The following is a 26,981-nucleotide window of genomic DNA, read 5'->3' on the forward strand; positions in this document are numbered from 1 at the left end:
TGATTTGTTGGCAGAAAAAACTCCCCCGTAAAATGCTTGTATATTTGCTGCATTTTTTCTTTTACATTAGCTTCTGTTACAGATTTTTCCCCACTCATTAGTATGGGTGAAATCAGCAGCAAAAACGCTCCGAGACTTGACCTGCTACAGATTTAAGAAAAAAAACTGTGTGCATGAGACTTCACTTTGCTGGTGCTGCGAAATCTTTGGGTTTTGTTACAAAACCGCGCAGAAAAAAGCGACAAAAACGCAACATACGCACAGACACATAATGTAGTTAGAAGATCCACTACTGGAGGTGATTGACAGGTCTCTCCCTATATAGACACAAGACCTGTCAATCACCCAAGTTGTTGGCTCAGGGCTAGTCTCGTCTCTGGTTATGGTTCCCGGCCAGATCTTCAAAGTATATAGACTCTCTCGCGTTTTAGAGAAAAGCATGCCTTGCCCGTGATTTGGACAGTATGAATCAGCTGGCAGGTTCCCTATAACGCAACGTTTTCGGCCTTCCTGTGTGTTAGATGGAGGCTGTGATGGATGCTTAATGGTGGCATCAGACACCTGTAGGCTTCCATGTAAAGCTGTATCCGTTGTCTATGGGATCCTATGGGATGGAGAGGCGTTGTCTGCTACACTATTTTTCTTGAGAAGCTCTGGAGAGGGCCAGAAGCGTGCGCAACATAGGGCAATACCGTGTGGTAAGGTATAAACGATGGTAGCACTCACCTGAAGGTGATATGTGCAGGCACAACACCTATAAAAGCGGTGAAAGCCGCTGCTTCTGGCACGTGGCTGGTGGAAAATAGTTCTTTCAGAATGGCTCAAAGAAGCCTTTACGGGCATTTCTCGTGCTTCTTGGGGACATTTTATCCTATTTAAAGCCCCCAATCGTTGTACCCTGCACACTTGGTTTTTATAACTTGAGAAAGGTGCCAGTTTGACACAGAAACGTGTTGGTAATAGAAACTGTTTCGGAATCCCAAGGATCTTCTTTCCCGCAGCTCAGCAGCCCACCTGAACTTGACCGCTTCGGTTTTTGACACGACACTGTTTTTCTTGCTGTATTCTGGCCAGAAGTACATCTTAATGTGCCTTCCTCTGGCATTACATCCCTTTGGACGAATTGGGGTGTACGTTGGGTGCTTTCCCCAAATGTAAGATAAATAGGTGGTGTGAATGGAGACAATCATTTAGATTCTCTGGTCATTTTTTGTTCTTTGCCTCATGATCTGTGTGTTTCCCTTCGCAGTGAGCCGTGCAGAACCTAATGTTACCTTCCTGATACGGTACCCGAGACGTCACCTTGTGGTGAGAACATGGCTTTCTTTTGTCAGAAGGACAGCTATGCCACAGAGGTAAGGGGCCTGTGTGGTGACACTTTCCCCCTCCTAGACCGTCATAGTTCTCTTTATCACTTACACTTTGGGATCGGCTGACAATCCAACGTCCACGAAGGCTTCTCGTGTAGTAAAATGAATGGGGTGATCGCCACCATATGTGGCCCCTTGTGTCTCTGCAGATCAGCAGTGTTTGTTGTATATAGGGGCCGCTAATCCAGTCCATCTCAGTTGCGAGTGAAAAGTTGTAGATAAACTTGTCGCTTTGTAGTAGTCTTACTTTTTAGGGTCCATCGCTTATACTCTCTTGTCACATGTCCAGTAGTCATTTCCCTTTTTGGTTCAGTTTTGAGTTTGTAAAACCCGAAATCAAATATTCCTGTCCAAGAGCCTTTCATTTGAATGGGAATGGACATGCCCTAAAATGTCTTCTGTTTCCCTCCTTTCCAGCTGCCATTCATTTCTCAACTGGATTAAATTGTAATCTGCACAATTTCTTTGTCTGGCAAAAAATAGACAGCAACGGGATCGTGTGTCGTGTTTTTTTTTTTAATTTTTTTTAACATTGACGTCTATAGAAAATGAGACATACCGGATGTTCCACTGTTATGTCATTTGTTAATGCATCCTTTTTCTGCACTAACCATGCCCAGAGCAGTGGAGGTGTTCAGAGACACCTGTTGACCAACAGTAAAAATGGATCCGTTACAAATGGAACAAAAGCCTATGCAAAACGGAAACCAAAATGTGCATCTGTTTTAAAGAAGACCTTTCACCAAATTTTCTCGTTTGAGCTGGGCACAGGATGTAATAGTGGCGGCAGAGCAGAATAAAATATTGTTTTTTTGGTTTCTATTTTTATAACTTCGCCTCTCTGTTTCAGAGATATTATCAAATTATTTGGCTCCTAATGAGCTAATTTTTGTTTCAGTACAACAGGGTGTTAATAGTTTTCACTGGGGGTGTGTACTTTTCCCCCTGTATGATAATGACCAATCAGAGGATATAGAGTTGGAAGGACAGTAAACGTAATAGGGTCTTATCCAGATAAAAATGATTAGAATGTGGGCAGTCGTGCTCACCTTTTCGGGTTACTTGATCACAGCTGCTAACAAAGCTTTGGCTGCTGCAGATCCATGGCTACGAGAACATCAAGGACTGGTGTTAAATGGGGTAAATCTGTGCTGGTCGGTGGATGAGTGATGAGGAGGAGTCGAGAATCTAGGAATGCGGTTTATTAGTCAACGTGGTTCAAAGTCACACTTCTTAATCATTGCAGGTTTAACCCATTTCACTCCAATCCTTAATGACCAATCATAAGCAGACTGCGACACTTGAAGGGAAGTAGAACATTTCCCCACCATAGCTTGAGCAAGTTACTCAGTGTGTGAGATATCTCTGCTGTACTGCTTCTCCCACATTCTGTCCAGAGCTGAGAACTCAAAGTGTCAGTATCACCTATGTCTGTCGTGCTCAACTTGTACTGGCTCTGTAGGGAGATCAGGGCAGGATGTCATTGTGTCACACACAGGAGTAGCCCAGAACAGGCAGGTTATTCCTGCTTGAGACATAATGACAGCTCTGATCTCGAAGCAGAGAGGCAGTCTGGGGAGGAGCAGCACAGCAGAGCTATTTCTGCTATGAAAGAAGAGCTGACAGAATCAGGCTGGACTGGCCATTGGGCAAATCTTTCAAATGCCAGATGGGCTGGTCAGGCCAAGGGCCACATTAATTGCGACAGTATGAACAAGCTCAGCATCCTCAGGATGCCAGTATTGGTAATAGTTATGGTGGAGCTTCACTTACTCCAGAATGACACCTGGATATAGTGCTTTTTTCATTTTTGTGGGCTGTGGACACATACTGCATGGGGAGTTGTGGAGGGACTATCATACTATATGAGGGGCTGTATGGGGGGCTGTGTGGGTGAGTGCATCATATTGTGTTAGAGGCTATGTGGGGACCATCATGCTATGTTAAAGGGGCTGTGAGGGGACTATCTTACTGTATGGGGGGTTTGTGTGGGAGGACAATCATACTGTATGTGGAGCTGTTGGGGGAACCATCATACCGTGTGCTTCTACAAATCCTTCTGTAGGCAGACTGGATGATGTTGAGATCAGGACTCTGTGGGGAACCTATCATCACTTCCAGGATGCTTTATTCTTCTTCACACTGAGGATAATTTTTAATGACATTGGCTGTATGTTTGGGGTTCTTGTCCCCACCCCCACCCCCATACACACACCTTAATAGTATACGTAAAACTAAGCAACCTTGTAATATATCTTATAGAATCTTCTTCTTTCTCATGGACTGAACATTGATTCTCAAAATGTTAACTTTACAGGAAAAAATTGTTGTCAGTAAATACAGATTTTCCCATTACTGAAATAGGAATTGGCAGTTGATGCTCATAAAGTTCTATGGAAAACATTTACTATCATTTTATGATCACTTGCAGTAAAATGTCTGTGTCTGATTCTAGATCCTCCCTCCATAGAACTTTATAAGCCTCAACTGCCATCCCTTATCTCATGAATGGGCAAATCTGACTTCACTGAATACAGATTTTATAGATGTTACCCATGAAATAAGAATGGACGATCAATTTGGGAGATGAAAGCTCTCTGATAATATATTACAGAGTTGATTATTTTCACATGTACTATTGATTTATGCAATAAGAAGTAAAACAGCGGTTACTTTTTAAAGTACTCTGCTGAGTTATTGCTGAGGATTTAAGCATTGAGTAACATTTATTTGCCAACTCAGTGATTTTGATGGGTTCTAGGCCCGGGATTTAGCAGTAACTGTGGTGACTGCCTGCTGGGGTGGCTCCAGGTGCGGCTCTATAGGGGATTAATATGGGGAAATGCCTGTGTAATACAGAGGAGAAGGTCTGTTCTGCTAAACAGGGATGTGCTTATTAGGACTGCTCCTCCATCATATCCAGCCTGAGTGTGAACGTAGGCCTGTTCCTAGGAAAAGGTCTTGTATTGTTTGTGTCTTGCTGAATAAACCTTTCATAAAGGGCTCTAGGGCTTTCCCAGATAATTTTAGACCAAAAGGTTTAATATCTGATTAAAACAGGTTCTCACTTATTCACTGGATGGGTGATAACTTAGTGATTGGAGGCAGTTCGACCACTGGGACCCCCACCGATGGGAAGAACGCAGCACTGAGCTGTCCCATAAGGAATGAATGGTGCAGCAGTCGAGCATGATCTCTGCCACCCTGTTCAAATGTTGATAAAATTGGTCCATGCTGCCGATCATGTGGGACCCAGTGGTTGGACCCCCGCCAAAAGGCCGTACAGTTCATAGTGGCAGACCACGTATGGCCCACCATCTGCTCCTTGTCATAATTTCAGCGATATGTACAATTGGATAGAATGGTGAATCCGGACGTTAAAGCCTCTGATCCATCATTCAGAGATGGCGTCCCTTGATCGCATCTGCTGTGCGTGGCCCTTACAATGCAAAGACCCCCCCCCGAGCAGCAGGCTGAGGTAGCGAGGATAGGGATATGGTGTTTGGCCAAATCTTGCAAATTAAAAAAACAAACCCAGTGAGCCGTGAGATTTCAACAAATCCCATCCACTATACTGGAACTGTAAGACACCGCAGTGTTGAAAACTTATAGGAAATTAACTTTTTATTGCAATTGGAGGCATATTGTACATAATGGCAGCCCACGTGGGAGCCCTCCTACTTAGTGCAGAGTTTTGGGGGTCATTATACTATGTGAATGGCTATGAGGGCCATCATAATATGGAAGATGCACACATTGTGGGGGCCCTTATACTAAGTAGGGGAGTAAGGGGCAATTGGGGGCCCCCCATACTGTTTATGGGGGTGGCAGGTGGGGGGGGGTCCATGATACTGTGTGGGGGATTGGGACTATGGGGATATCATACTATGAGGGGGGCTGCAGTTTGGATGCATAATTGTGTGGGGGGTATTATACTGTGTTAGTGGCATTGTTGAGTCATACTGGTACTTGTGGGGTGAAGTTAGGGAGGAATTCACTTTCAGGGGGGGAAGTACCGCCTCCAGTGAAAGCTGTCTGATAACATCCACTTGAACTTAATAAACAAAAACTCATTAGGTGCTGAATAATTTAATTGCTAATATCCTTGCAACAGAGGTGGAATAAAGAAAAACAAAAAAAAAAAAACATTTTCTTCCACTCTGCAGCCACTATTGCATCATGTGTCCAGTTCAACATATTTGGTGAAAGGTCCTCATTAAACTGATCCTTTTTATTTTTCAAAAACGGAAGCTTTGGTGTCTAGTTTGCCTCTGTTTTTGCTCCAGGTGTAACAAATGTATTCAGATCCGTTGTAAATGCTGTACTTGATACAAGCGCTTGACAACTGGATATATGTAAAAGCGCTTGCACTTTAAGTGCTGTGTTGCCCCTAGCAAGTGAACCCAGTGACCTGTAAAGGGAGACCATCAGCACATCTATGCTGCCCTCTGACGGCTGCGTTATGTATGGGGACAGACCTGGAATGTATCGTTGGCTCGTTTGATGGCCATTTGGCTGTCATTTTGATAAAAACATGGTTTTATTTGCCTCATCTCTGCTAGTCCTCTCGGTGATTAAGTATGAAGTCCTCGATATTTACGAACTCCGTCATACCCCACCACCTTTCACTGATTGATAGCTTCCCTGATTTCTTTTTTGTGATTATGACTTATTAAAGGTTTCCTTTTGTTTGAAAGTTGCTGACAGAAGTGATATCATGCAGCCCTGTTCAATTGACGGCGGAGAATGGAGGGAAGAAGGAGACGCTGTCTGGGTACAACGTTATCTTGAAGGACACTGTTCTGTTCCCTGAAGGCGGAGGACAGGTAACAATAAATTATTACACACCAAGGAAGGATATCACTACATTGCACACAAGGGTTCAGTGACCTGTAACATGACCTAATCTAGAGAACCTTGTTGGGCAATCGTTGTCCACCCCTTCTCGAAGGTAGGTGCCTCATAGATTGATTCCTGAGGGTCCGTCTGGTCACATGTGCCATTGAATACATGGCTTATTATGTAGTACATGTGTGGGGTTCACTACAATGGGAACTACAATGTCCTGCAATTGGAGAATAAAATATTAGGCCGTTTGGTGGATGCTATACAAGTTATACATTCTAGATTAAAATGGTCAGTTTGGTGACAGGTACCCTTTAAGGCCCCATTACAGCTATCTCTACTGACTCCTTCATATACAAGAATGCTCAGCTTGTCTGCACACTCCTCAGTTCTTTGTGAGATACCCGACTCCTCTGACAATGGCTTCATGGAGTACTAAAGGATCGGCCATTGAAGTTCGTTGGGTCAGATCCTTCTCTCCCTGGCGTTCATCTCTCAGGAGAGTCAGTAGGGGCCCCATACACATTAGATGGTCCGGTGATCCTGATACTGTCGGCTCATTCAGCTGACTTTAGTCTGTGTATGGGAGGGCTGTGAGCTGATTGCTATATGTGTAGCTTATTTTCTCATACTCTTCTGCTTTTTATACCAGCCTGATGACAGAGGATTCATCGGAGAGGCCCAAGTGCTTCGTGTCACTCGGCAAGGCCCAGAAGCTGTGCATTTTGTATTATCTGCTTTGGAGCCAGGTTCCGAAGTATTAGTGAGGATAGACTGGAGCCGCAGATTCGACCACATGCAGCAACACTCAGGTGGCTTTCTGATTCATATATTAGTATTCTGCAGGTATTGGGTGTACTTTTTAGCCATTGATCAGCAGACATATCTATAAAAGGCTCAGTATTGCACTGGAGGTTTTCACTGGAATAGTCATATCTCCTATACCATCATTCATCTCTCTGCAAGATGCTGTTATTTTACCATTGGACAGGGAGCCGATTGGGGGAGACTGAGCTCATAAAGTATTTTACTGGATAGTAAGATATACCCTATCCACGGGTCATTAGATAACTTACTGATCACTCGAGGTCCAATTGCTGGGACTCCAAGAACAGGGTGTGGAATCCGGCAAATGGGCTCCGCACGTGTTTGATCTCCACTCCATTCATTGTCTGTGGGACTGCTGGAAGCAGCAGAGTGCTTTACTCTACTTTTCACAACACTCCCATGGACAATAAATAGATCTGAGCATGAATATGTGCACCAGCGTTCCATTCAAGGTGGGGCTCTGCAGAGACCAATTCTTGGGTTTCTTGGGATTCCTAGAGGGCCTAGTGGTTGGATCAGTAAGTTATCCTTTTTCTTATAGGTAGATGGTAATTTACAATCTTGGGAATAACCCTGTAATTTAGTGGCACACACAGTCGCATTTCTAATTTCCTGGTGGTCTTCCTCTGAAGCTCCTCAGCAGACTGCAGGCTGTTCTTGTATCTGCTAATGACAGTCCCCTTTTGAGAAGGATTTTCTTAACCTTACCCCTTTCCTGCACAGTACAGTCGTGACCACCCTATCACCATGTTACTATTCTCTGCAACCCAAGCCATATTTTGTAATGTCTGTTTCTCCAGGACAACACCTTATCACAGCCATCGCAGACTCTCTGTATGGATTTAAGACCACTTCATGGTAAGGAAGACATTTCTCTTTATTTCATTTCTTGCATTTCTGACATTGGCTATTTTTACCAAGTTCTGTTAGGTGCACCCACAAAACATCCCATAGCTCAGAGGGCCGTATGCTACATCGGCCTACTCAGTTGGCTCCAGTGAAAAGGCACACTGACGTACTGATCGGCTGAGGTATAGACGGATGCTGCTCACCCACAAGGGTTGGATCACATGCAGCAGATTTGTTGCAGACATTTCCGTGACTAAAAATCCATTCTACACATTGGAATAGAATTGTTTCAGCAATTTCTGCAAGCCCATTCAAATGTACAAGATTAGCCCACAGAAGCGTCTGAAACAAGTCTGCCATGTGTGAAAATGCATTTCTCCCACTGGCTGAAACATTCATGTAAGTGCCCCACCACCCTGGCACTGAAAAGTGACCATATCCTTCTCATGTATAGTCACCCTACCTGGACTCTCCATTCTTTCTGCTTTTATGGTGGCCACTATGCGGTAGGCGTGCTTTAGACTTACCACTGTGCACCCCATGTCACTGCGGCGGCCATCATTAAAGCTTGAGGAGCAGAAAGAGGAGGCAGAAGAAGGCAAACAGAGGGCACCAGGTAGGGTGATTATATGAGAAAGGTATGGACACTTTTCCTTCCAAAGGTGGAAGGACGCTTTAAGTAGACGGAGGCAGAGCATAGACTCATAGTTCAATGGCTCAGGTGGCTGTGTTGGGAATAGACATGTTTCCTACCCTTTAAACTTTTATAGAGAAGTCAATAAAATGTCTGTATTTATTGTGGTTGTCTCAGATAAGAAAAATATCTGTTCTTATTTAATTTAAACAACCAATGTTGTTTTTGCTTATGGACTAATTGTAGAATTACAGGAGGTGTGTAGGTTTATCACAGAAGTCTGCAGTCACTTTATGAGATTGCAGACTTGGAAATCCGCATAGTGCACACTTTCAGGATTCTCCGTTGCTGGCAACAAAGCCAAGCGGTCATGTGACCGCATATATGTGATATGCACACTGCCAGCCACATTCCAGCTAGATGTGAATTGAGCAAGGCTCCATACGTTTAGTTGGAATGAGGCTGGGAGTCTGCATATGACATACTTACGGTTACATGACTAATCTATCTCATTGCTGGCAATGGAAAATCGTGCAATGTGAGCATTTACACAAGTCTGCCATCAGATACTGTAGCGTGACTGCAGACTTTCTTGATAAACCCCTTTTAGGTAACGAAGCAACTGCTATGCCATACTCAAGCAGTGGGCAAGACTGATACTGTTTAAACAGAAAAAAACAGACCCTTTTTTAAATCTTGACCAAGCCTTTAAATGTGATCTGACTCATAGAGGCAAATTAAAGCATATGTATCTAGGCAAGGAAACGTGACGGGCGATACTGGTTCTATAAACCAAACCTTCACCCCATTTTTGCAGCTGTGTTGTGGATCTTGGTTGAGTTCTTTGAGGCTAATGACCCTAGTGATGGCACAGGGAGTGTGATAGTCACCGTTCTCTATGACATTAACGTGACTTTGAGCACAAGAGCCAAGCTTCTTAAATTGGGATTAATTTACCAACATTTCCTCAAATTACAGGGAGCTGGGACGACAGCGCAGTTCTATTGAACTGGACACGCCAACCATGACAAACCAACAGGTTGAAGCTGTAGAACTGCTGGTAAACCAAAAGATCCGCCAGCGCGTGCCCGTCGTTGTGAGAGTGATTACTACTGACGATGATGAATTTAACCAAGTAAGAGTGCAGATCCAGCCACATGCTGAATATGTGGGACTTCATCTATAATATACTCTCATTTGATGGGGACTTTATGACTCATATTCATTTATATAGAAATGTATCTGTACTTCTATCTTGCACCATCCTTAGGTCAGAAGTCGAGGTTTACCTGATGACCATGCTGGGCCAGTGAGAATAATCGACATAGAAGGCGTTGATGCTAATATGTGCTGTGGGACCCATGTAGCTAATCTGAGTGACCTTCAGGTAAGAGAAATTAATTAATTTACAGGACTTTCGTAAGACTGTGCATCATGTAGCCTCCATAAATGAGGCTACTTTTATATACCCATTATTATTACATCCTTGCTGCATCTTCTAGGACAGGGTTTATTAGCACTTCTAAGCCTAGTACATCCTAGTTGATGAGATTTTAATCAATTACCCCCAAAACTATGATCCCTTTGGGTTTTAATGAAGTTGTCTTATCTTCATTAATGGGTAGAATTGCAAACCAGCAACTTTGAATTTTACCACTTTGTAAAAATCTTCTTTATTCTCAAGAATAAAGAACAAGCTCGTTGCTTAGGTTACTGACCACCCTATTGTCCCAGAGTGACAGGTTGCCTAGGCAAGGAACGCACGCCGCTTGCTGGTTCTGTGCTTTAGAGCCTGCAACGTCAGCTCTGAAGTTGGCGAGATCCAGCAAACCCCAGTCCCTCTGTTCTTCTCTCATGCTGCATAGCCAAAGCTTCCTTTACTAGCAGAATGGGAGAGTGCTCAGTTCAGACCAGCAGTGTAACCATGCCACTAGTCTGAACTGTCAATGTTTAGGAGTGCACTGCCACTGCAAACAAAAACCTGGGCAGCATAGCAGCGCTGCAGCGGTGCACTTCTGAATAATGAAGATGAGACAAACCCCTTAAAAGGAACCTGTCTTGTCCCAAAATGCTAATAACTTCAAATATGAAGTTAATCTGGAGGTTAATAGTGTTCTAAAGGAGTGTTGCTGTTGCACTGAATGCCTGTCTTCCGGGAGGAATAGAACTTTCGTCAGCCTACAGCTTTCAGTCATAGATGCACATCCGGCGTGGCTTAAGTCACCACTCAGTTCATAGTGATCGGTGGCTGTAACCATGCCCGAGCACTGACTGACAGCCAGCTCTGTAAAGATGCACTGTAGAGTCCGGCTGTCAGTATCAGGACATGGTTGCAGCCACCACTCACTTTATACCGAGCGGTGACAGAAACCGCGGCTCTATAACTGAAAGCTGGGGGCTGAATAAAGTTAATTTCCTCCCAGAAGCCGGGATTACAGTTGTCTCTACTGATTTCATGTCGTGGTGGCTTCTTTTCCGCTCTACTCTGTCGACGGTGCGTGTCTTACAACCTCATTCTGATTGACAGTCGGCTCCCCCAGTTAGGCAGCGGGAATCCAGCTGTCAATCAGAATGACGTTGAAGTCCCACCCCGTCAGAGTGGAGCGGAAAAGAAGTCTCCTCTCTGTCAATGTGAAATCAGCACAGGCAGGTAGGTAACATCTGCCTGCCTGTTAGTGCGTAGGCACACTTTTTGTTTTTCACAAAGTCCCGTATACCCACTTTAAGCATTCATGATTGTGAAAAGTGTTAACCGTACCCTGATCTGACATTAAGTTGGATTCCCAGCTCAATATTCAGCAACTAAATAAATGTCTGTCAAGAAAACTCTTTTTAAGGGAGTCTGTCACCCTCAAAATGAAAATTAAACTGATTAAACATTTATATAAGGGACTTAGCCTCTATAGAAATCATACAAGCAGTATAAATTTAATTGTTGTAATTACTTTTAAAAGTTGTTTTGTTCCATATGCAAATGAGCAGACTTTGGTGTGCTTGGCGCGTGCCCAAGGGCTCTGGGCACCTGTACTCCCCTTTCAGTATTGTTTACTCAGTACTGAAAAGTTCAGTGACTCTGATTGCTAGTGTGCTCATATGGCTAGAATGAGCGCTGCTGGAGCACTAACCATGATGTCGGCGGTTATCACACTATTGGGGCGTTTCCCCTGTTATCATTGCCTCCTGTTAGTGGCAGTCGCTCACAACACTGATACACCCAGAAGTATAGAGAGCGTCTTTAGAGAGGAGAAGAGGATCCGTTACGTGCTCCTCATGTCTTCTTTTCTGTAATGCCCGGGACTGATCATCTCCTCCTTTCTGAAGCTGCTCACTACACATCATGTTGATGAAGAGCCATATTCTCCTGATATGTGACAGATTGGTAACTATTAATATGTCCTCTGTATCTCCCACAGGTCATTAAGATTTTAGGAACCGAAAAAGGAAAGAAGAACAAGACTAATTTAATATTCATTACAGGAGAGAGGGTCCTAAAGTACGCTGCCCGGAGCTACAGTGTGGAGAAGTCTCTGACCACCCTGTTAAAGTAAGGGCTGTGGTGTGCCCAATATATCGTTTTGTACAGGGGTTATCCTGACTGCCGCTAGGGATAGGGACTGGTGTGTGATAGAGGGGGATTACATAGTCACTTCGGTGTGACAGAGCTGCAGTACCAGGTACATGGGATGTACGGGTGCGGAGTCCCTACTGATGTTCCCCCGCCATTAAAAATGTCCAGGGAAAACAAGCTATAATCTATCCACAGGATATATTATGTCTTACTGATCAGTGGGGGTCCGACCCACGCCGATTGGCAGAGTGGGGCACTTTTATCCCCAATAGAGTAAAGCGGTGTTGTGCCTGCTCCATTCCCTATAAGGCTGCCAAGAGCTGTTTGTAGCTTTTTCCGACAGCACTATGGACAATGATTGGAGCGACATTCAAGCATGTCCACTCTATAGTAATGGGGATAAACATTCCCCTTTCTGCTGGTTGGTGAGGGTCTCTGTGATGGGAGCTCCACTGATCTCGATAGGTGATAACATTTTTTCCCCAATTACTTTTAAATAGTGAAAGCAGAGGAAACGTCTCTCTAAGGCTATGTTCATGTTGGATTTATCCTACGGGCAGCGAGTTGAGACTTGCGTCTGAAGCCCTGGAAAATGAGATTCTGCGTTTGCGCTGATGGTGGAGGGGTCATTGAGTGGAGTGATGCAGACTAAGTCACTTTGTTTTCTATTGCACGTAATATCTACTTATGAGAGGTAGGCTCCAAAAGGCAAGTCAACCATGTCTTGGAGCCCTCATCAAGTAGGTTGGACAAAGCCAAAATTGATGGTCACCAGAGCACACAGTGACTCCATCTTCATCAGTACATTCCATCGCCCGGTCAGCGTAAACGCTCGAATCCCATTTTTCAGGGCTTCAGATACAAGCCCCAACAGAGCCTCTGCCCATAGGCTAAAATGCAATCTGAACCTAGCCGAAGGGATTGTTTTTGTTCTGTTTCACTTTACAGCTCAGATACAGTTCAACTCTTTTTCACTCTGCTCTATCTTCCATATTGTCTGTGCCCTTTATTGCCCTCACCGTCTCGTCCTACCATACATGATGTTATTGATCGACTGTGTAAATCTGACAGTCATACTTTTTTATCTTTTATCTTATTTTTGTCTGTGTTGCTGTTGGCAGGAATGGTCCTGAGGAGCACATTGAAGCTGTGGAGAAACTGCAGAAATCTGTGAAAACTCTCCAGAAGGTACAGACGTGGTGGGCTTTTGCCAAACTATATTGCAATATATTAGGTGCCGATAACTAACGTTCCTCTATACCCATGGTAGAAAAATGTAAGATGTGGCAGCGTGAAAAATACTTATGATGGCATTACAGTATGGCTGATACTTTGCTGTACCCAGGGTATGAGCATTAAATGGCGGCACCATATGTCATCGATAGTAGTAGGTTGGTTACGTATTTAATTAAAGACTACAAGGGTTTTTGTGAAACCAAATTTTCTTAGATTTCAGCAAACCCTGTTTCTGGTTCAGTCCCATGTGAGAGATATATTGCAGAACTTCGTGAAATCTGTTTCCTTTATCTCAGTGGGGTTTTGTCTGGAGCACGTGTTTTAGTTTTTGCAAGCCCTATTCATAAGTGGGGAGATGAAAAAATTACTGCACAAAATCGAATGTGAAAAGATACCTGTATTCCCTCACATCGAAACCTTAATAATCTTACTAATATTATTTGCACTCCTTCATCTCCTTCTTTCAATTGTGCCCTTTGGAATCCATGGTCTGTATGCAACAAGCTTCCTTTCCTACACAATTACTTTCTGAAAAACTCGCTGAATCTGTTGGCCCTCACGGAAACCTGGATTCAGGATTCTGACACTGTCTCTCCTGCTGCCTTTTCCAATGGTGGCTTACAATTCTCCTATTCCCCGAGACCGACAAACAGACCTGGTGGTGGAGTCGGCATACTCCTGTCCCCACAATGCACTTTCCAGGTCATCCCCCCAGTTCCATCACTCTCATTCCCTTCTTTTGAAGTCCACACCATCAGGCTCTTTCGTCCCCTCTCTCTCAGAGTAGCGGTCATATACCGGTCCCCAGGCTCACCCACCCACTTCCTGGACCATTTCTCTGCCTGGCTGCCGCACTTCATGTCCTCAGAACTACCAACCCTTATCCTGGGAGACTTCAACATCCCCATTAACAGCCCCACTTCCACATCTGCATCCCAGCTTCTATCACTAACCACTTCTCTAGGCCTCTCTCAGCTCTCAACCTCTGAAACACACAAAGACCGGCTCTGCTCAATCTCCTACCTAGATAACTCACCGCCTCCCCTCTCTGACCACAACATTCTCTCCTTTACACTCACAAATCCTCGCTCACCCCAGCACTCTCCTACCTACCATTCAGTCAGAAATCTACAAGCCATTAACCCTCATACACTTTCAGACTCCCTACACTCATCATTGTCCCCAATCTCTTCTTTGTCCTGTCCTGATCTGGCTGTACATCACTTCAATGACACTCTTAGAACCCTTGACCAAGTAGCTCCCCTCACCCTCAGAACCTCCAAACACAGAGTGAAACAGCCCTGGCTCACATCGCAAACCCGATTTCTCCAGCGATGCTCTAGGTGTGCTGAACGCTTATGGAGGAAAACACGCACACCAGAAGACTTCATACACTTCAAATTTATGTTAAGGACATATAACTCTGCCCTTCACCTCGCCAAACAGACCTACTTTACCACCCTGATCTCCTCACTATCCAAGAACCCCAAGAAACTTTTTGACACCTTTCACTCCCTCCTCAGGCCAAAAGCACAAGCCCCTATCACAAACATTTGCGCTGATGACCTGGCCTCCCACTTTATAGAGAAAATAGACAATATCCGTCAGGAAATCCGCTCCCAATCACCAAGTTCAGTGACTCCCATCCCTCCCTGCATTTCCCCTGGCTCACTCTCTACATTCGATCCCATCACAGAAGAAGAAGTCTCCAGGCTCCTCTCCTCTTCTCGTCCGACTACATGCACAACCAACCCCATTCCCTCACATCTCCTCCAGTCTCTCTCTCCAGTCGTCACAACTCACCTAACTACAATCTTTAATCTCTCCCTCTCCTGTGGCATTTTCCCCTCCTCCTTCAAACACTCTATCATTACTCCATTACTAAAGAAACCCACCCTCGACCCATCCTGCACAAACAACTACAGACCAGTCTCCAATCTCCCCTTCATCTCTAAACTCTTGGAGCGCCTGATATACTCCCGCCTAACCCGTTACCTCTCCACTCACTCCCTCCTAGACCCTTCACAGTCCGGTTTCCGCCCCCTACATTCGACAGAAACTGCACTCATCAAAGTGACCAATGACCTACTGACAGCAAAACGTAATGGTGACCACTCTCTGCTCATTTTTCTCGACCTTTCTGCAGCTTTCGACACTGTTGACCATCCTCTCCTACTCTCTAGGCTCCAGTCACTAGGCATTAAGGACACTGCTCTTTCCTGGTTCTCCTCCTATCTTTCCGACCGCTCCTTCAGTGTTCTGTTTTCTGGCTCCACTTCATCTCCTCTTCCTCTCACTGTTGGGGTACCTCAGGGCTCAGTCCTTGGCCCCCTTCTCATCTCTCTCTACACGGCCCCAATTGGACAGACCATCAGCAGATTTGGCTTTCAGTACCATCTTTATGCTGATGACACACAACTGTACACATCATCCCCTGACCTTACCTCCGCTGTACTACAGAACGCCCTGACTGTCTGTCTGCAGTCTCCAACATCATGTCTGCTCTCTATCTGAAACTCAACCTCTCCAAAACTGAACTTCTTCTGCTCCCACCATCTACTAACCTCCCTAAATCTGACATTTCCCTTTCTGTGGGTGGCACCATAATAACACCCCGACAGCAGGCGCGCTGTCTGGGTGTTATGTTTGACTCCGATCTCTCCTTCACCTCCCATATACAATCTCTTGCCCGCTCGTGCCGATTACACCTAAAGAACATCTCTAGAATCCGCCCTTTTCTCACCATGGAAACAACAAAAACTCTCACTGTCGCCCTGATCCACTCCCGCCTGGACTACTGTAATGCTCTATTAATTGGCCTCCCTCTCGACTCTCCCCTCTCCAGTCTATCCTTAATGCAGCAGCCAGGGTTGTCCATCTGGCTAATCGTTACTCAGACGCGTCCACTCTTTGCCAGTCGTTACACTGGCTGCCAATTCATTACAGGGTACAATTCAAAGTACTTGTTCTCACCCACAAAGCTCTCCACAGTGCGGCACCCCCTTACATCTCCTCCCTCATTTCTGTCTATCGGCCTAACCGACCGCTGCGCTCTGCAAATGACTTTCGACTAACCTCTGCCCTAATCCGTTCCTCCCACTCCCGACTCCAAGACTTCTCCCGTGCTGCGCCAATCCTCTGGAATGCTCTACCCCAAGATATTAGGACCATCCACAATTTGCATAGTTTTAGGCGCTCGCTCAAAACACATTTGTTCAGAGCGGCCTATCACATTCAGTAATCAAAGTCATGTTATGTTTGTGTGTGTGTAGCCCATTCACTATCTCCATCTAACCCCCACCCCCTGAAGATGGCTGGACCATCATTGTAAATACATCATTGTAAATACAAACCTGTGCTTTGTATCTCCCCCACCTCATTGTAGATTGTAAGCTCTCTCGAGTAGGGTCGTCTTACTTCGCTTTATTGTATTGTTAACGTTGTTACTTATGACTGTTGTGTTTGAAACTGTTCAACTGTAAAGCGCTGCGGAATATGTTGGCGCTATATAAATAAAGATTATTATTATTATTATTATTATTATTATTATTATTATTAAAAACCAGTGCTGAAGCACATTTTCTTGGAACTCTTTACGTGTGCCCTACTCTGTTATTCCTCCTGGAAATGTGTGAATTTCTTGACAACTAGGCACTACCATTCCACTTGTCTTTTAGAGCTGGCAGTGTCAGAGCTTGTAGCACCCCCTATGGACAAAGGGGAGTGCTAACACTGAATATATTCATACATTTCCAGAAGGAAGAGTAGAGGAATGGGACATAGAGAATTTCTTTAATGACTTTGGTTATGAGTGTGTGGACATTAGATGTTCACATGAAGTTTTTGTCTTTCAGAATAATCTAACTTTACTGAGAGATCTTGCTGTCCTTACGGCCCAGAGCTTTAAAAACAGCCCAGACAGAGGCAAACTATTTTCTTTACACAGGTCAGTGGTCTTTATTCTGCCCCCACCCTTCTTTATTCTGCCCCCACTCCTCTTTGTTCTGCCTCCACTCCTCTTTGTTCTGCCTCCACTCCTCTTTGTTCTGCCCCCAACTCCTCTTTGTTCTGCCCCCAACTCCTCTTTGTTCTGCCCCCAACCCCTCTTTGTTCTGCCCCCAACCCCTCTTTATTCTGCCCCCAACCCCTCTTTATTCTGCCCCCAACCCCTCTTTATTCTGCCCCCAACCCCTCTTTATTCTGCCCCCAACCCCTCTTTATTCTGCCCCCAACCCCTCTTTATTCTGCCCCCAACCCCTCTTTATTCTGCCCCCAACCCCTCTTTATTCTGCCCCCAACCCCTCTTTATTCTGCCCCCAACCCCTCTTTATTCTGCACTCCTCTTCATTTCTAAGCCGTGGGTTTGATGTCACCTGACAATACAAAGGTGACATCAACCCCACAAATATGTACCCCACTTGACACCACTACAGGGCAAGTGGGAAGAGCCAGGCAAAGCGCCAGAATTGGTGCATCTAATAGATGTGCTTTTTCTGGGCGGCTGCGGGCTGCTATTTTTAGGCTGGGGGGGGCAATATCTGGTTGTCAAAAATGCAGGGACCCCACACAGTTTTTTTAAATTATTTATTTAAATAATTTAAAAAAACAGCATGGGGACCCCTCTATTCTTTATAACCAGCCTTGCAGAAGCTTATAGCTGAGGGTTGCAGCCCCCAGCTGTGAGTTTTGTCTGGCAGGTTATCAAAAATACAGGGGGACCCACGACGTTCTTATTTTTATTTATTTACAGTGCAGGAGCAGCTATTGAATACACCCAACCGCCGCTCCTGCTCGCACTGTTATTAGCGGTATCAGGTGTCCGATGATGGGAACAGTAGTCCCATCAGCTGACACCAGTGACCGGAGGTAAACTTTATACTTTCGATCACAGCTGAGCGCTCACACTGTCCTTTGACAGCGTGGAAACCGCGGCTCTCTGACTGGTGGGGATGATTTCACTGCCGATCAGAAGTGGTGTTTGCCACGCTGCCATGCACATGTCAGCGTGGCAAACACTGGATGTTCGGGCCCCCCACTCAAGTGAATGGGATTCTGGTACCCAAACTTTTTGTAACTGTTCGGCCGAACCTGAAGGACCCAAACATCCAGGTGTCCACCCATCTCTATTTATAAGTGTCTGGAAAGCACCTGTTCCCATACTAGTTATGGTACATGTTCTTAAAGGGGACTGCCAAGAAGATAAAAAAGGATTCACATGTAAACTATAAAGCTGGTATCCATTGCGATGTTTGTGTGTTTCTGGATCTACTCATCAATGCTTCCCCAGCCTTTGGGGACGTTGTGTCATAGTTCAGATGTGTGGCCTCCTCCTTGGCTTCGAGTGAATGTCGGCCCTCTGAGAACAGCTTCTTCCGTTCTGTCTGAAATTGTAAGTGCAGGGGGCGGACAGTGCACTTCCAGCTTTCCTACCTCTCTCAGGATTTCACCGCCAGCCTCTGTCTCTGATGGAGGGGTTGCACCACTCAATTAATAATCTCCTGATGACATTGTGAGAGCTGGACTATTGATCTGTGCCCCCTCTAACAAGACAAGCCCATGCAATCAATGATGGTGCCTGCGCTGCATCTGAGGAGCGCAAGACTTGTAATAAATCATGAATCTATTAGCTAATTTAAGAAAATTATACATTTAATTAGATCAGGAACACAACAAGTGATATTAAAAAAAATCATGAAGAAATTATATACATTTCAAACGGGGACGAACATTAACTGAAAAGGAACAGCCCCTCTAGTTTTGTAATGTGTTACGCTGGCCTAATGATGATTTATTTCATTTCTTGAACAGAAAAGAGGGAGATAACGAGTTTATGAATATTATCGCAAATGAAATTGGCACAGAGGTGAGTAAAATTCTCTTAAAGGAAACGTGTCGCCAGGATTTATAGCACTAAAACCGCTCCCACCACTGAAAAGTAACCTGAAAAGTTATTAGTAATGACATGTACCCACACATAATGAGATATACACACACACGACAGTTGTATCACCTCATTCTGAACGGTCTAGGTGTCCTGGTGATTCCACGTTGTGCCAGCCCATATTTGCCCTTGTGTGGGCAGAGTAATCAGTTTTTCCTTCTGCATTCGTAGCTTATCATTAAAAAAAAATAATAATTCATTGGCGTTTTTAATGTGCACCCATCTCTCCCAGTATTTTGCTTTCTTTCCTGGCGTTGCTTGTGTCTGGAGCAATACCACGTTGCTGCTCATGTGCAAGAAGCCATAAAAAATCATAATTACAACCTAATGAATAAAGTCCCAGCCACTCCATACTGCCCCCGTCTCCTCTGGATGTTGGGAGGATTGTGCCCTACTTTGTTAGTATTTGTACACGTTTTCTGTTATAATTACCCAGTATCGTTGATTTCGTTCTGAACTTCAGACTGTTTGCCTTTTGAAGGGGTTTTCCAGGACTTTTAATTTTTTTGCATATGGGGCTAAGAACTTACAGGCATGTGGTTGCTAACTAGCTAACTCCCTTCCTGTTCTGCCCAGGGACGGTCTCTGTCGATGATTACGCTGTTTCGTTTCACCCCTCAGCAACAGAGCAGGTCTTCCCCTTCCGGTCTGCTCTGTGGATGGGGCATCTCTGGTGATGTCATGCTGATTGACAGCCGCTTCTTGCATTTAGGCAGCAGGTAGCCGGATGACAATCTGCATGACATCAACAGCCACACCCTGTCAACAAAGCAGATAAGAAACCGTTGGTCTGTCGATGTGGCGTCAGCGCAAGCCGCAGTATTGGCAGCAGTGGAGGTCCGTGACTGCTCTGAGCTGACACAAATCATCCCCAGGCAGAACAGGCAGGTAGTTAGCAGTTCTTTGCCCCATACTCAAATATTAAAAGTCCTGTTAAGCGGCAAATGGCCTGAATTTCAGAATGAGATAAACAATAAAGCCTAAGTGTAACAGAATAAGTATACAAATACTAGCAAAACGTGACCCAGAGTAGTATGTATTGGTTAGCTAGCAACTAGCTGCTGCTCTTAGCATCATGCACACAAATGTTAAAAGTCCCCTTTAAGTTTTTGGTAAGAAATGTGCCTGCCTCCTGGAGGGCAAACTGACAATCTGCTAGAGATAGATGCTGATCGCTGTGGATGATGTATGGACAGGCCTGGTGAGCAGAACCGTTCACACTGATATTCAGTTCTCCGCGGCAGCTGGAGCAGGGTGGTGTGAACGTCCTCGGCCGATATGCAATTGTCGGCATCCTGGGTGCCTCTGCCAATTATTAGACCCCACAACAGGCCCCACACAGTGTCATGGTATGTGTCACGCTGTGACGTCGTAGGGGCCAAGTAATCGCAAGAGGCGCCGAGGAAGTTCACACTGCACCGGTATGGCTGCCACAGCGTAACAAAGGGCCAGGGTAGTGCAAATCTTTTTGCTCATCGCTACTAACAATGCAAATGCCACTCGTATTTGCTTCTAGAGGGGCTGTCCTGATTGTTTTTTGTTTTTTTTTAAATTTTGCACCATGTTTGTTGATTAGTAACATAGTTTCTGTTACAATCCAATCTGACCACTAGGGGGCATTGTATACTTAGTACAGGATGGAAATGCTGGGAATTACTTGATGTAAAATAGTACAAATGTCTGAACATAGGAAAACTCCAGATAGAAGGGAGGAATAGTTCCTATAATTTCAATACTAAAACTATTTCGGGGATTGGCATCTCAAATATGGCAAAACCAATCATTTCTATCTTTTTTTTTTTTTTCTGTATTTGTGAAATGTGTACCATTTTTTAAGAACAAATATTTGCTCATCTTTTACTTAGATAAGTACAACCCCGAATCCTTCTCCTGACGGGCCCAGCGTTACATCCACCTGACACTCACCATTGCCTGCCATAGCACAAGCACACTCTGTATATCTCCCCATGGGTCGCAGAGCCATTCAGGCCGAGCTTTCCAGTTATAAGGAACAGCTTGTTTCCTGCTGCAGTATGGAGTCAATTGGGAAGATACGGCTCAGTTCCCTGCACATTTCATAAACTGCACATCCGACGTTAGCGCCAGTCTATACATAAGCCGTGTGTGCACGCAGCCATGCAGGCAGCTCTCTTTCCACTGACCGTGTACGCCCTTTTGCCTCTTGTAAACTGGAATTAATTTTAATCCATACCAGATGCTTTAAGTTACAGAATTATCAGTAGGTAAGACAGAGGAAAAAAGTCAGGGCTTATGTATTGGAAGATGTGTGTAAAGGCATCGAAAATATCCATCGTCCTGGAATTTTAGGGTTTTTTTTTACTGTTTGTTTTAATAGTCCCTAATGGTAGGTACTTATATCTGTTTCCGGGAAAGTCCTGAGACAACCAATATGGTTTTATAGCCCCCACTTGGACTGTTACACCGCTAGCCAAAATGTCCATCCTACCTAGTTACGCAGCAGACTGCTCTCCTCTCAGATACTGGCTTTTTATTTTTAATAAAATAATTTTATTGATAGTATTGAGATTAAAAAAACTAAATCTTTTTTTCTAATCCTGGACAATCTGTCCATATTATTATGATGATTACTTGAAGTATATAATATCTAAGTAATAGAGTTAGGCCGGGGTCACACTGGCGTATAACATGGCCGAGTTCTATGTGATGTTTTATCGGATAGCACTCAGCCCAATGTTATTCTAAGTGGAAATGCAGACCAGCGATTATTTTCTCATGCCGATTCGGCAGCATGCTGCGATTTGCATCGACACTCCGCTCACACACACCCATACAAGTCTATGGGTGTGTGAAACATTGCACTGCACTCGGATGTCATCCCAGTGCAGTCTGATATACACTTGTGCAGCGATTCTCTGATGTGAGAGCATCAGCGCACTGACACTTGCCGCAGAGCAGGAGCAGAGGGTCATTAGCATATCACATCCAAAGTTATACGCCAACGTGACTCCAGCCTTAACCCCTTTCAACGTTGGGCGTAAATTTCCACCGATATCGGACTCCCTCCCTTTGATGTGGGCTTCTTGCGTTGAGCCCACATCTTTCCTGGGACATGTCAGCTGTTTTGAATAACTGACATGTTCCTGGAATAGCCGCTGGTGGAATCGCAATCCACCCGCGGCTATTAACCTGTTAAATGCCTCTGTCAAGTGCTGACAGCGGCATTTAACAAAGGTGAAAAAGTAGCGTGTAGAGAGACGAAAGGATCACCAAAAAATATTATAACAAAAAATAAATATATTTTTATTATTGTAGCATTTCAAAGTGAGACAAGCAACAAACAGGTTAAAAACAATTAAAAAACCATGAGGTTAACACACATGGAGTTCCTTGTAAGTGCCCCTCCCCAAAAAGATCTTCCTCCACTATGTGCATCGGGAGTGTGTTATGGCAAACCACACTGAGCAGCTAGAAATAATGTCTAAAGCTAATGAAGCTCAACAGGATGGGACCTGCACTGACAGGCTATAATAATGTACTCACAAGATATGATATCAAAAACAAGTGAGACTCAACAGGATGAAGCCCTCACCCAACCTGAGATCACAAAAAATGGAGACGCTACGGGTATCAGAAAATTTTTTCACCACTTAGATAAAAAAGAACCTAGTCTATGGTGTCTATGAACTCGTAATGACCTGGAGAATCATAATGGCAGGTCAGTTTTTTAGCATTCAGTGACCCTAGTAAGAAAAAAAAAAAAGACAAACAAAAAAACAAGTGAGTGATTGCACTTTTTTTTGCAATTTCACTGCACTTGGAATTTTTTTTCCCGTTTTCTAATACACAACATGATAAAACCACTGATGTCGTCCTGTAAAAAACAAGCCTTAACATGGTCATATTGATGGAAAAATAAAAAATGTTTTGGCTCTGAGAAGAAGGGGAGCAAAAAACGAAAACGGTCATGAAGGGGTTAAAGTGACAATCAGTTTCAACAGAAAATCATTCTTCTTATTAGTGCACATTCCCGACCATCGTTCCATTAATTCCCTATGGGATTGCTGCAGCTTCTTGCTTGGTTTTGTCCAGCACTTCCATAGAGAATAAATCGATCGGACAAGCATTCTTTCTGCCAGCCCCATTGTGATGATCAATGGGGTTCTCCGCAGTCAGAGTCCCGCTGATCTAACAACCATCACCTTATTCTGTGGCTAGATGATGGCTTCTTCCAAAGAGACTACCTCTTTAACAATATCAGTAGAAGTTGATGTTACTTTAAAGAGTCAGGAAATGTCACGTACGTCTCGTGTGCTGTGGTGCCAAGTGCCGCTCCTTATGCTGAATCCACATATTTCCTTCATTGAAAATATTATTCCAAGTGTGTCCATACATACACCACAGACTCTCCCTCATACTCCCCGCAGATCTGACCTAACCTTGAGGTTCGTCCTTACTTGAGCTGGGTAGTCAGGGAACCTCGAAATTTGTCACTGGTGCCTAAGTTGTTTGCTCATTTTCTATGACATCTATGAAAACAAGGGGCACATGTAGACCACCGCTCTCCCTATAAATGTAATACTTTAGGGTATTCTGTTTGTCGAACTGCTGTTCAAGGTTGAGGAGGATATCTAGACAGTTTACAGATCAATGTCTGATCTCCCTGTTCTCGTGTGCCTTCTTTTACCGAGAATATGGGTCATAGAGGAATAGAGGAACGGGGTAATAGATGTTCCCATGGGAGAAAAAAACCTTAAGTGATCTAAATCTGGGGCCAACATTATATGTAACACTTGGATGGGAAAGCAGTGAGGCAAGCATCTCATGTAGACTATCCATGTAAGAGAAGACCATGTTAGAATATTTTTTTGATTATTTTATCTTTTCAAGTCACCAAACCGTTTATACTGATTTTTCTGGTGATTACCGTATCTATTCCCCTTTTTGTGTTTTTGGCCTTGCACTTATTGTTTGGAAATGTAAATGGGGTGATCTTTTATTTGTGTATTTCAGGACACCACCGTCTTCCTAACTGTCGGAGATGAAAAGACATCAGGGTTGTTCTTACTTGCTGGTCCCCCTGAAATCATTGACCAAGTAGCACCAAGGTATGTCTTCATGGTGTTATCCTTGGGATGTATGGAAATGCGCTTTTCTTCAGAAGAAGGAAAACCATTTTCAAACACCCCTCTGTAAACCAAGGTAACGTTTTGGTGAGGTGTCTTTGACCATGCTCTGGATGGCAGGAGAGGGAGTAATGATTCTCGTTGAAGCGTCCGAGCTGATGTCTGGAGACATAGAAACAGGCTATGCTGTATGAAAATTACAATCACTACTTTTGGCGTTTTCATGCCAGTTTTTGCCATCTCCACCAAAATTGGCATAGCGGTGGCAGGGCAACACCCTCTCTAAATCATGAAAAGTTGTGGCATACCTTACATCACAAGTCACACATCCTTTTTAAGATTCACCTGATTCATAAAGATTGGCATGAGCACCCTCTGTTTTGATGAATCGGGACCTATATCTTTTATCTAGGGCCAGGAGCAGGCTGGTATTACTCAGAAATTTGTGTGAGATTTTATGGGCAAACATGATAACTTCTGTGCTGTGATGTAGTTCTTGGAATGATTTTACTGCTCACATATACTGCAATTAAATCCCAGTCTTTTTATGTTTTTATTACCCCTTTGTCCTAGATAGCACTGACCTGTTATGTAACTGGGCCTGTGCTTATAGTAATCTCTGGCCAAACAGGCTGTGGATCAGCCCATGACATTAATTTTTAGGGCCATTACATGAGGCCAAATTGGAGCGTTGTCTTTTTACTCAATGGTCATAAAGTAAAGGTCCACCTTCGGGAGAGCAGTATTGGAAAAAATGTATATGGCTGCTTTTGGTCCATGAGTTCATCATTGGTCAGACTGTGATGTTCCACAATGACTTGACGAATGTTCGAAAAATTGTCATGAGTCTGGGTAGTCATTGTAGGTCCGAAATTAGGGTAAATATCAGTTGTCATTTCACCTCGTTTAAAACGAGAGAAGCATTCATAAAATTGTGCTTCCTTGTAGGCTGTTTTTTTCACACATGAGAAAAGATAGACTATCCAGAACATCGTTAAAGGGAATCTGTCATCTATTTTTGGGCCTATCAACTGCCGGCACCGCCATCAGGGGCTTATCTACAGCATTACAGTAACCTGAATGATAAGAAAAAAGAGTTATATTATACTCACCGGGTGGCGGTCTGGGTCCGATGGGTGTCGCGGTCCGGCGCCGGAGCCGGGACGGGAAGCAAAGAAGAGGACATCACCGTTAGAAGATGGGAGGCACTGGACCGGACCGCGACACCCATCGGACCCTGGACCGCCCCCCCGGTGAGTGTAATATAACTTTTTTTCTTCTCTTTCAGGTTACTGTAATGCTGTAGATAAGCCCCTGATGTCGGTGCCGGCAGCTTATAGGCCCAAAAATAGGTGACAGATTCTCTTTAATACAAATCAATTTTTTGCAAATCCATTAAAACATGTTGCGATATAGATGAGGTCCAAATTATAACATGTCGGTGGTCAGATGCGCTGGTCTTGACTAAGCAATGACTATAAACAGTTTTCTTAAAACGCGTAGGTGCCTGGAGCTCTACTCGATGCTTTTTATCATTGCAGAGCTGTTAGCATTCTAGATGGAAAAGGAGCAGGGAAGAAGGGTCGTTTTCAAGGCAAAGCCAACAAGATGAGCCAGAGAGGAGAGGTGGAGGGTCTGCTTCAGGAAGCCATTAATGGGTCTGCACCTAAAGAAGAATGAAGAAGCTGTTCTTCAAAGAGCCGTCCTACAAAGAGAAATGTCACCACTATGGTGGTGCTACTCATTGAGTGTAACACTTCGAACTCCACAGAAAGGCTCTTTAATTGCAGTCTATCTTAGAAAAACTCATAATAAATGGTTATTTATCCCTCCCCCAATGCATGTTTCTAAGTTGCCTTCAAGGAACAGACTTAATTCCAGTCCACCCTGCTGGTTCTACTGTGATTCAGGGGATCAGAAGGAATATAGCCGCTTACAAAATCCCACCATCAACTAAATGTAATCTATTCATATCAGTAGAAATTCACAAGAAAAAGCACTAGGCAAAGGTCTGTCATTTAGGTTGGTGTTGCACTACCCATAGGAAGGGAGGTGCGTGATGGTGTATATTGTTTCTGTAAAGGGGGTAGTAAAGTGTTAGAAAAAATAGTCTAATTTAATTTTTATTTTTTTTTTTCAAAACAGCATTTTTGATGATGGGATGTGTTTTGTAATGTTGCGCAGCTTTATATTTGGAAGTGGAGCTGAACTGCAATGCCAGACACAGCCTGTGGTCGAGAGTGGCTCTACATCTGGGAAACAGATGCGGAATTATTTATAGATTGATGGGGGTCCAACCGCTCAGAGCCCCACTGATTAACAGAAGGCGACATTTTTTTTTAGAATGGAACAGCAGTTTACATGTTTGACTGGTGCTCCATTCATTCTCTGTGGGACTGCTGGAAGAAAAGAAAAACAGCACTGTGCAAATTAATTTCATTCCAATGAAATAAGTGTCCCATTCTGCTGACTGCTGCAGATCCCAGTGGTTAGACTTTCTGCCCCAGTCTGTAATATCCCCCTATTTACAACCAACCATATTTTGTGTTTTGAAGGAAAACAACGATACGTGAATAGTACAATAAAATGTCAATGGTTGAATTTA

At 44.1% G+C, this 26,981-nt stretch overlaps 1 protein-coding gene across 4 annotated transcripts in view; it reads left to right on the forward strand.

Annotated features, from left to right (window-relative positions):
- Positions 1 to 26,981, forward strand: part of LOC141075525 (alanyl-tRNA editing protein Aarsd1-B-like) — a 166,091-nt gene extending 139,110 nt beyond the window's left edge. For 3 of the 4 annotated variants that reach the window (XM_073562611.1, XM_073562610.1, XM_073562612.1), the window contains exons 2-13: positions 1,250 to 1,355; positions 6,068 to 6,196; positions 6,868 to 7,027; positions 7,844 to 7,901; positions 9,505 to 9,661; positions 9,797 to 9,913; positions 11,940 to 12,070; positions 13,216 to 13,282; positions 17,185 to 17,276; positions 19,139 to 19,193; positions 24,264 to 24,358; positions 25,918 to 26,981. In XM_073562611.1, coding sequence (XP_073418712.1) covers positions 1,317 to 1,355; positions 6,068 to 6,196; positions 6,868 to 7,027; positions 7,844 to 7,901; positions 9,505 to 9,661; positions 9,797 to 9,913; positions 11,940 to 12,070; positions 13,216 to 13,282; positions 17,185 to 17,276; positions 19,139 to 19,193; positions 24,264 to 24,358; positions 25,918 to 26,056 — 1,239 coding nt within the window. In that variant the 5' untranslated portion in view covers positions 1,250 to 1,316 and the 3' untranslated portion in view covers positions 26,057 to 26,981. The remainder of the gene's footprint in view (positions 1 to 1,249; positions 1,356 to 6,067; positions 6,197 to 6,867; positions 7,028 to 7,843; positions 7,902 to 9,504; positions 9,662 to 9,796; positions 9,914 to 11,939; positions 12,071 to 13,215; positions 13,283 to 17,184; positions 17,277 to 19,138; positions 19,194 to 24,263; positions 24,359 to 25,917) is intronic. The other variant, XM_073562615.1, reaches the window with a different exon arrangement.

Source organism: Dendrobates tinctorius, unplaced genomic scaffold (assembly GCF_039654945.1).
Source record: "Dendrobates tinctorius isolate UK_male_01 unplaced genomic scaffold, ASM3965494v1 ptg000360l, whole genome shotgun sequence".
NCBI lineage: Eukaryota > Metazoa > Chordata > Amphibia > Anura > Dendrobatidae > Dendrobates > Dendrobates tinctorius.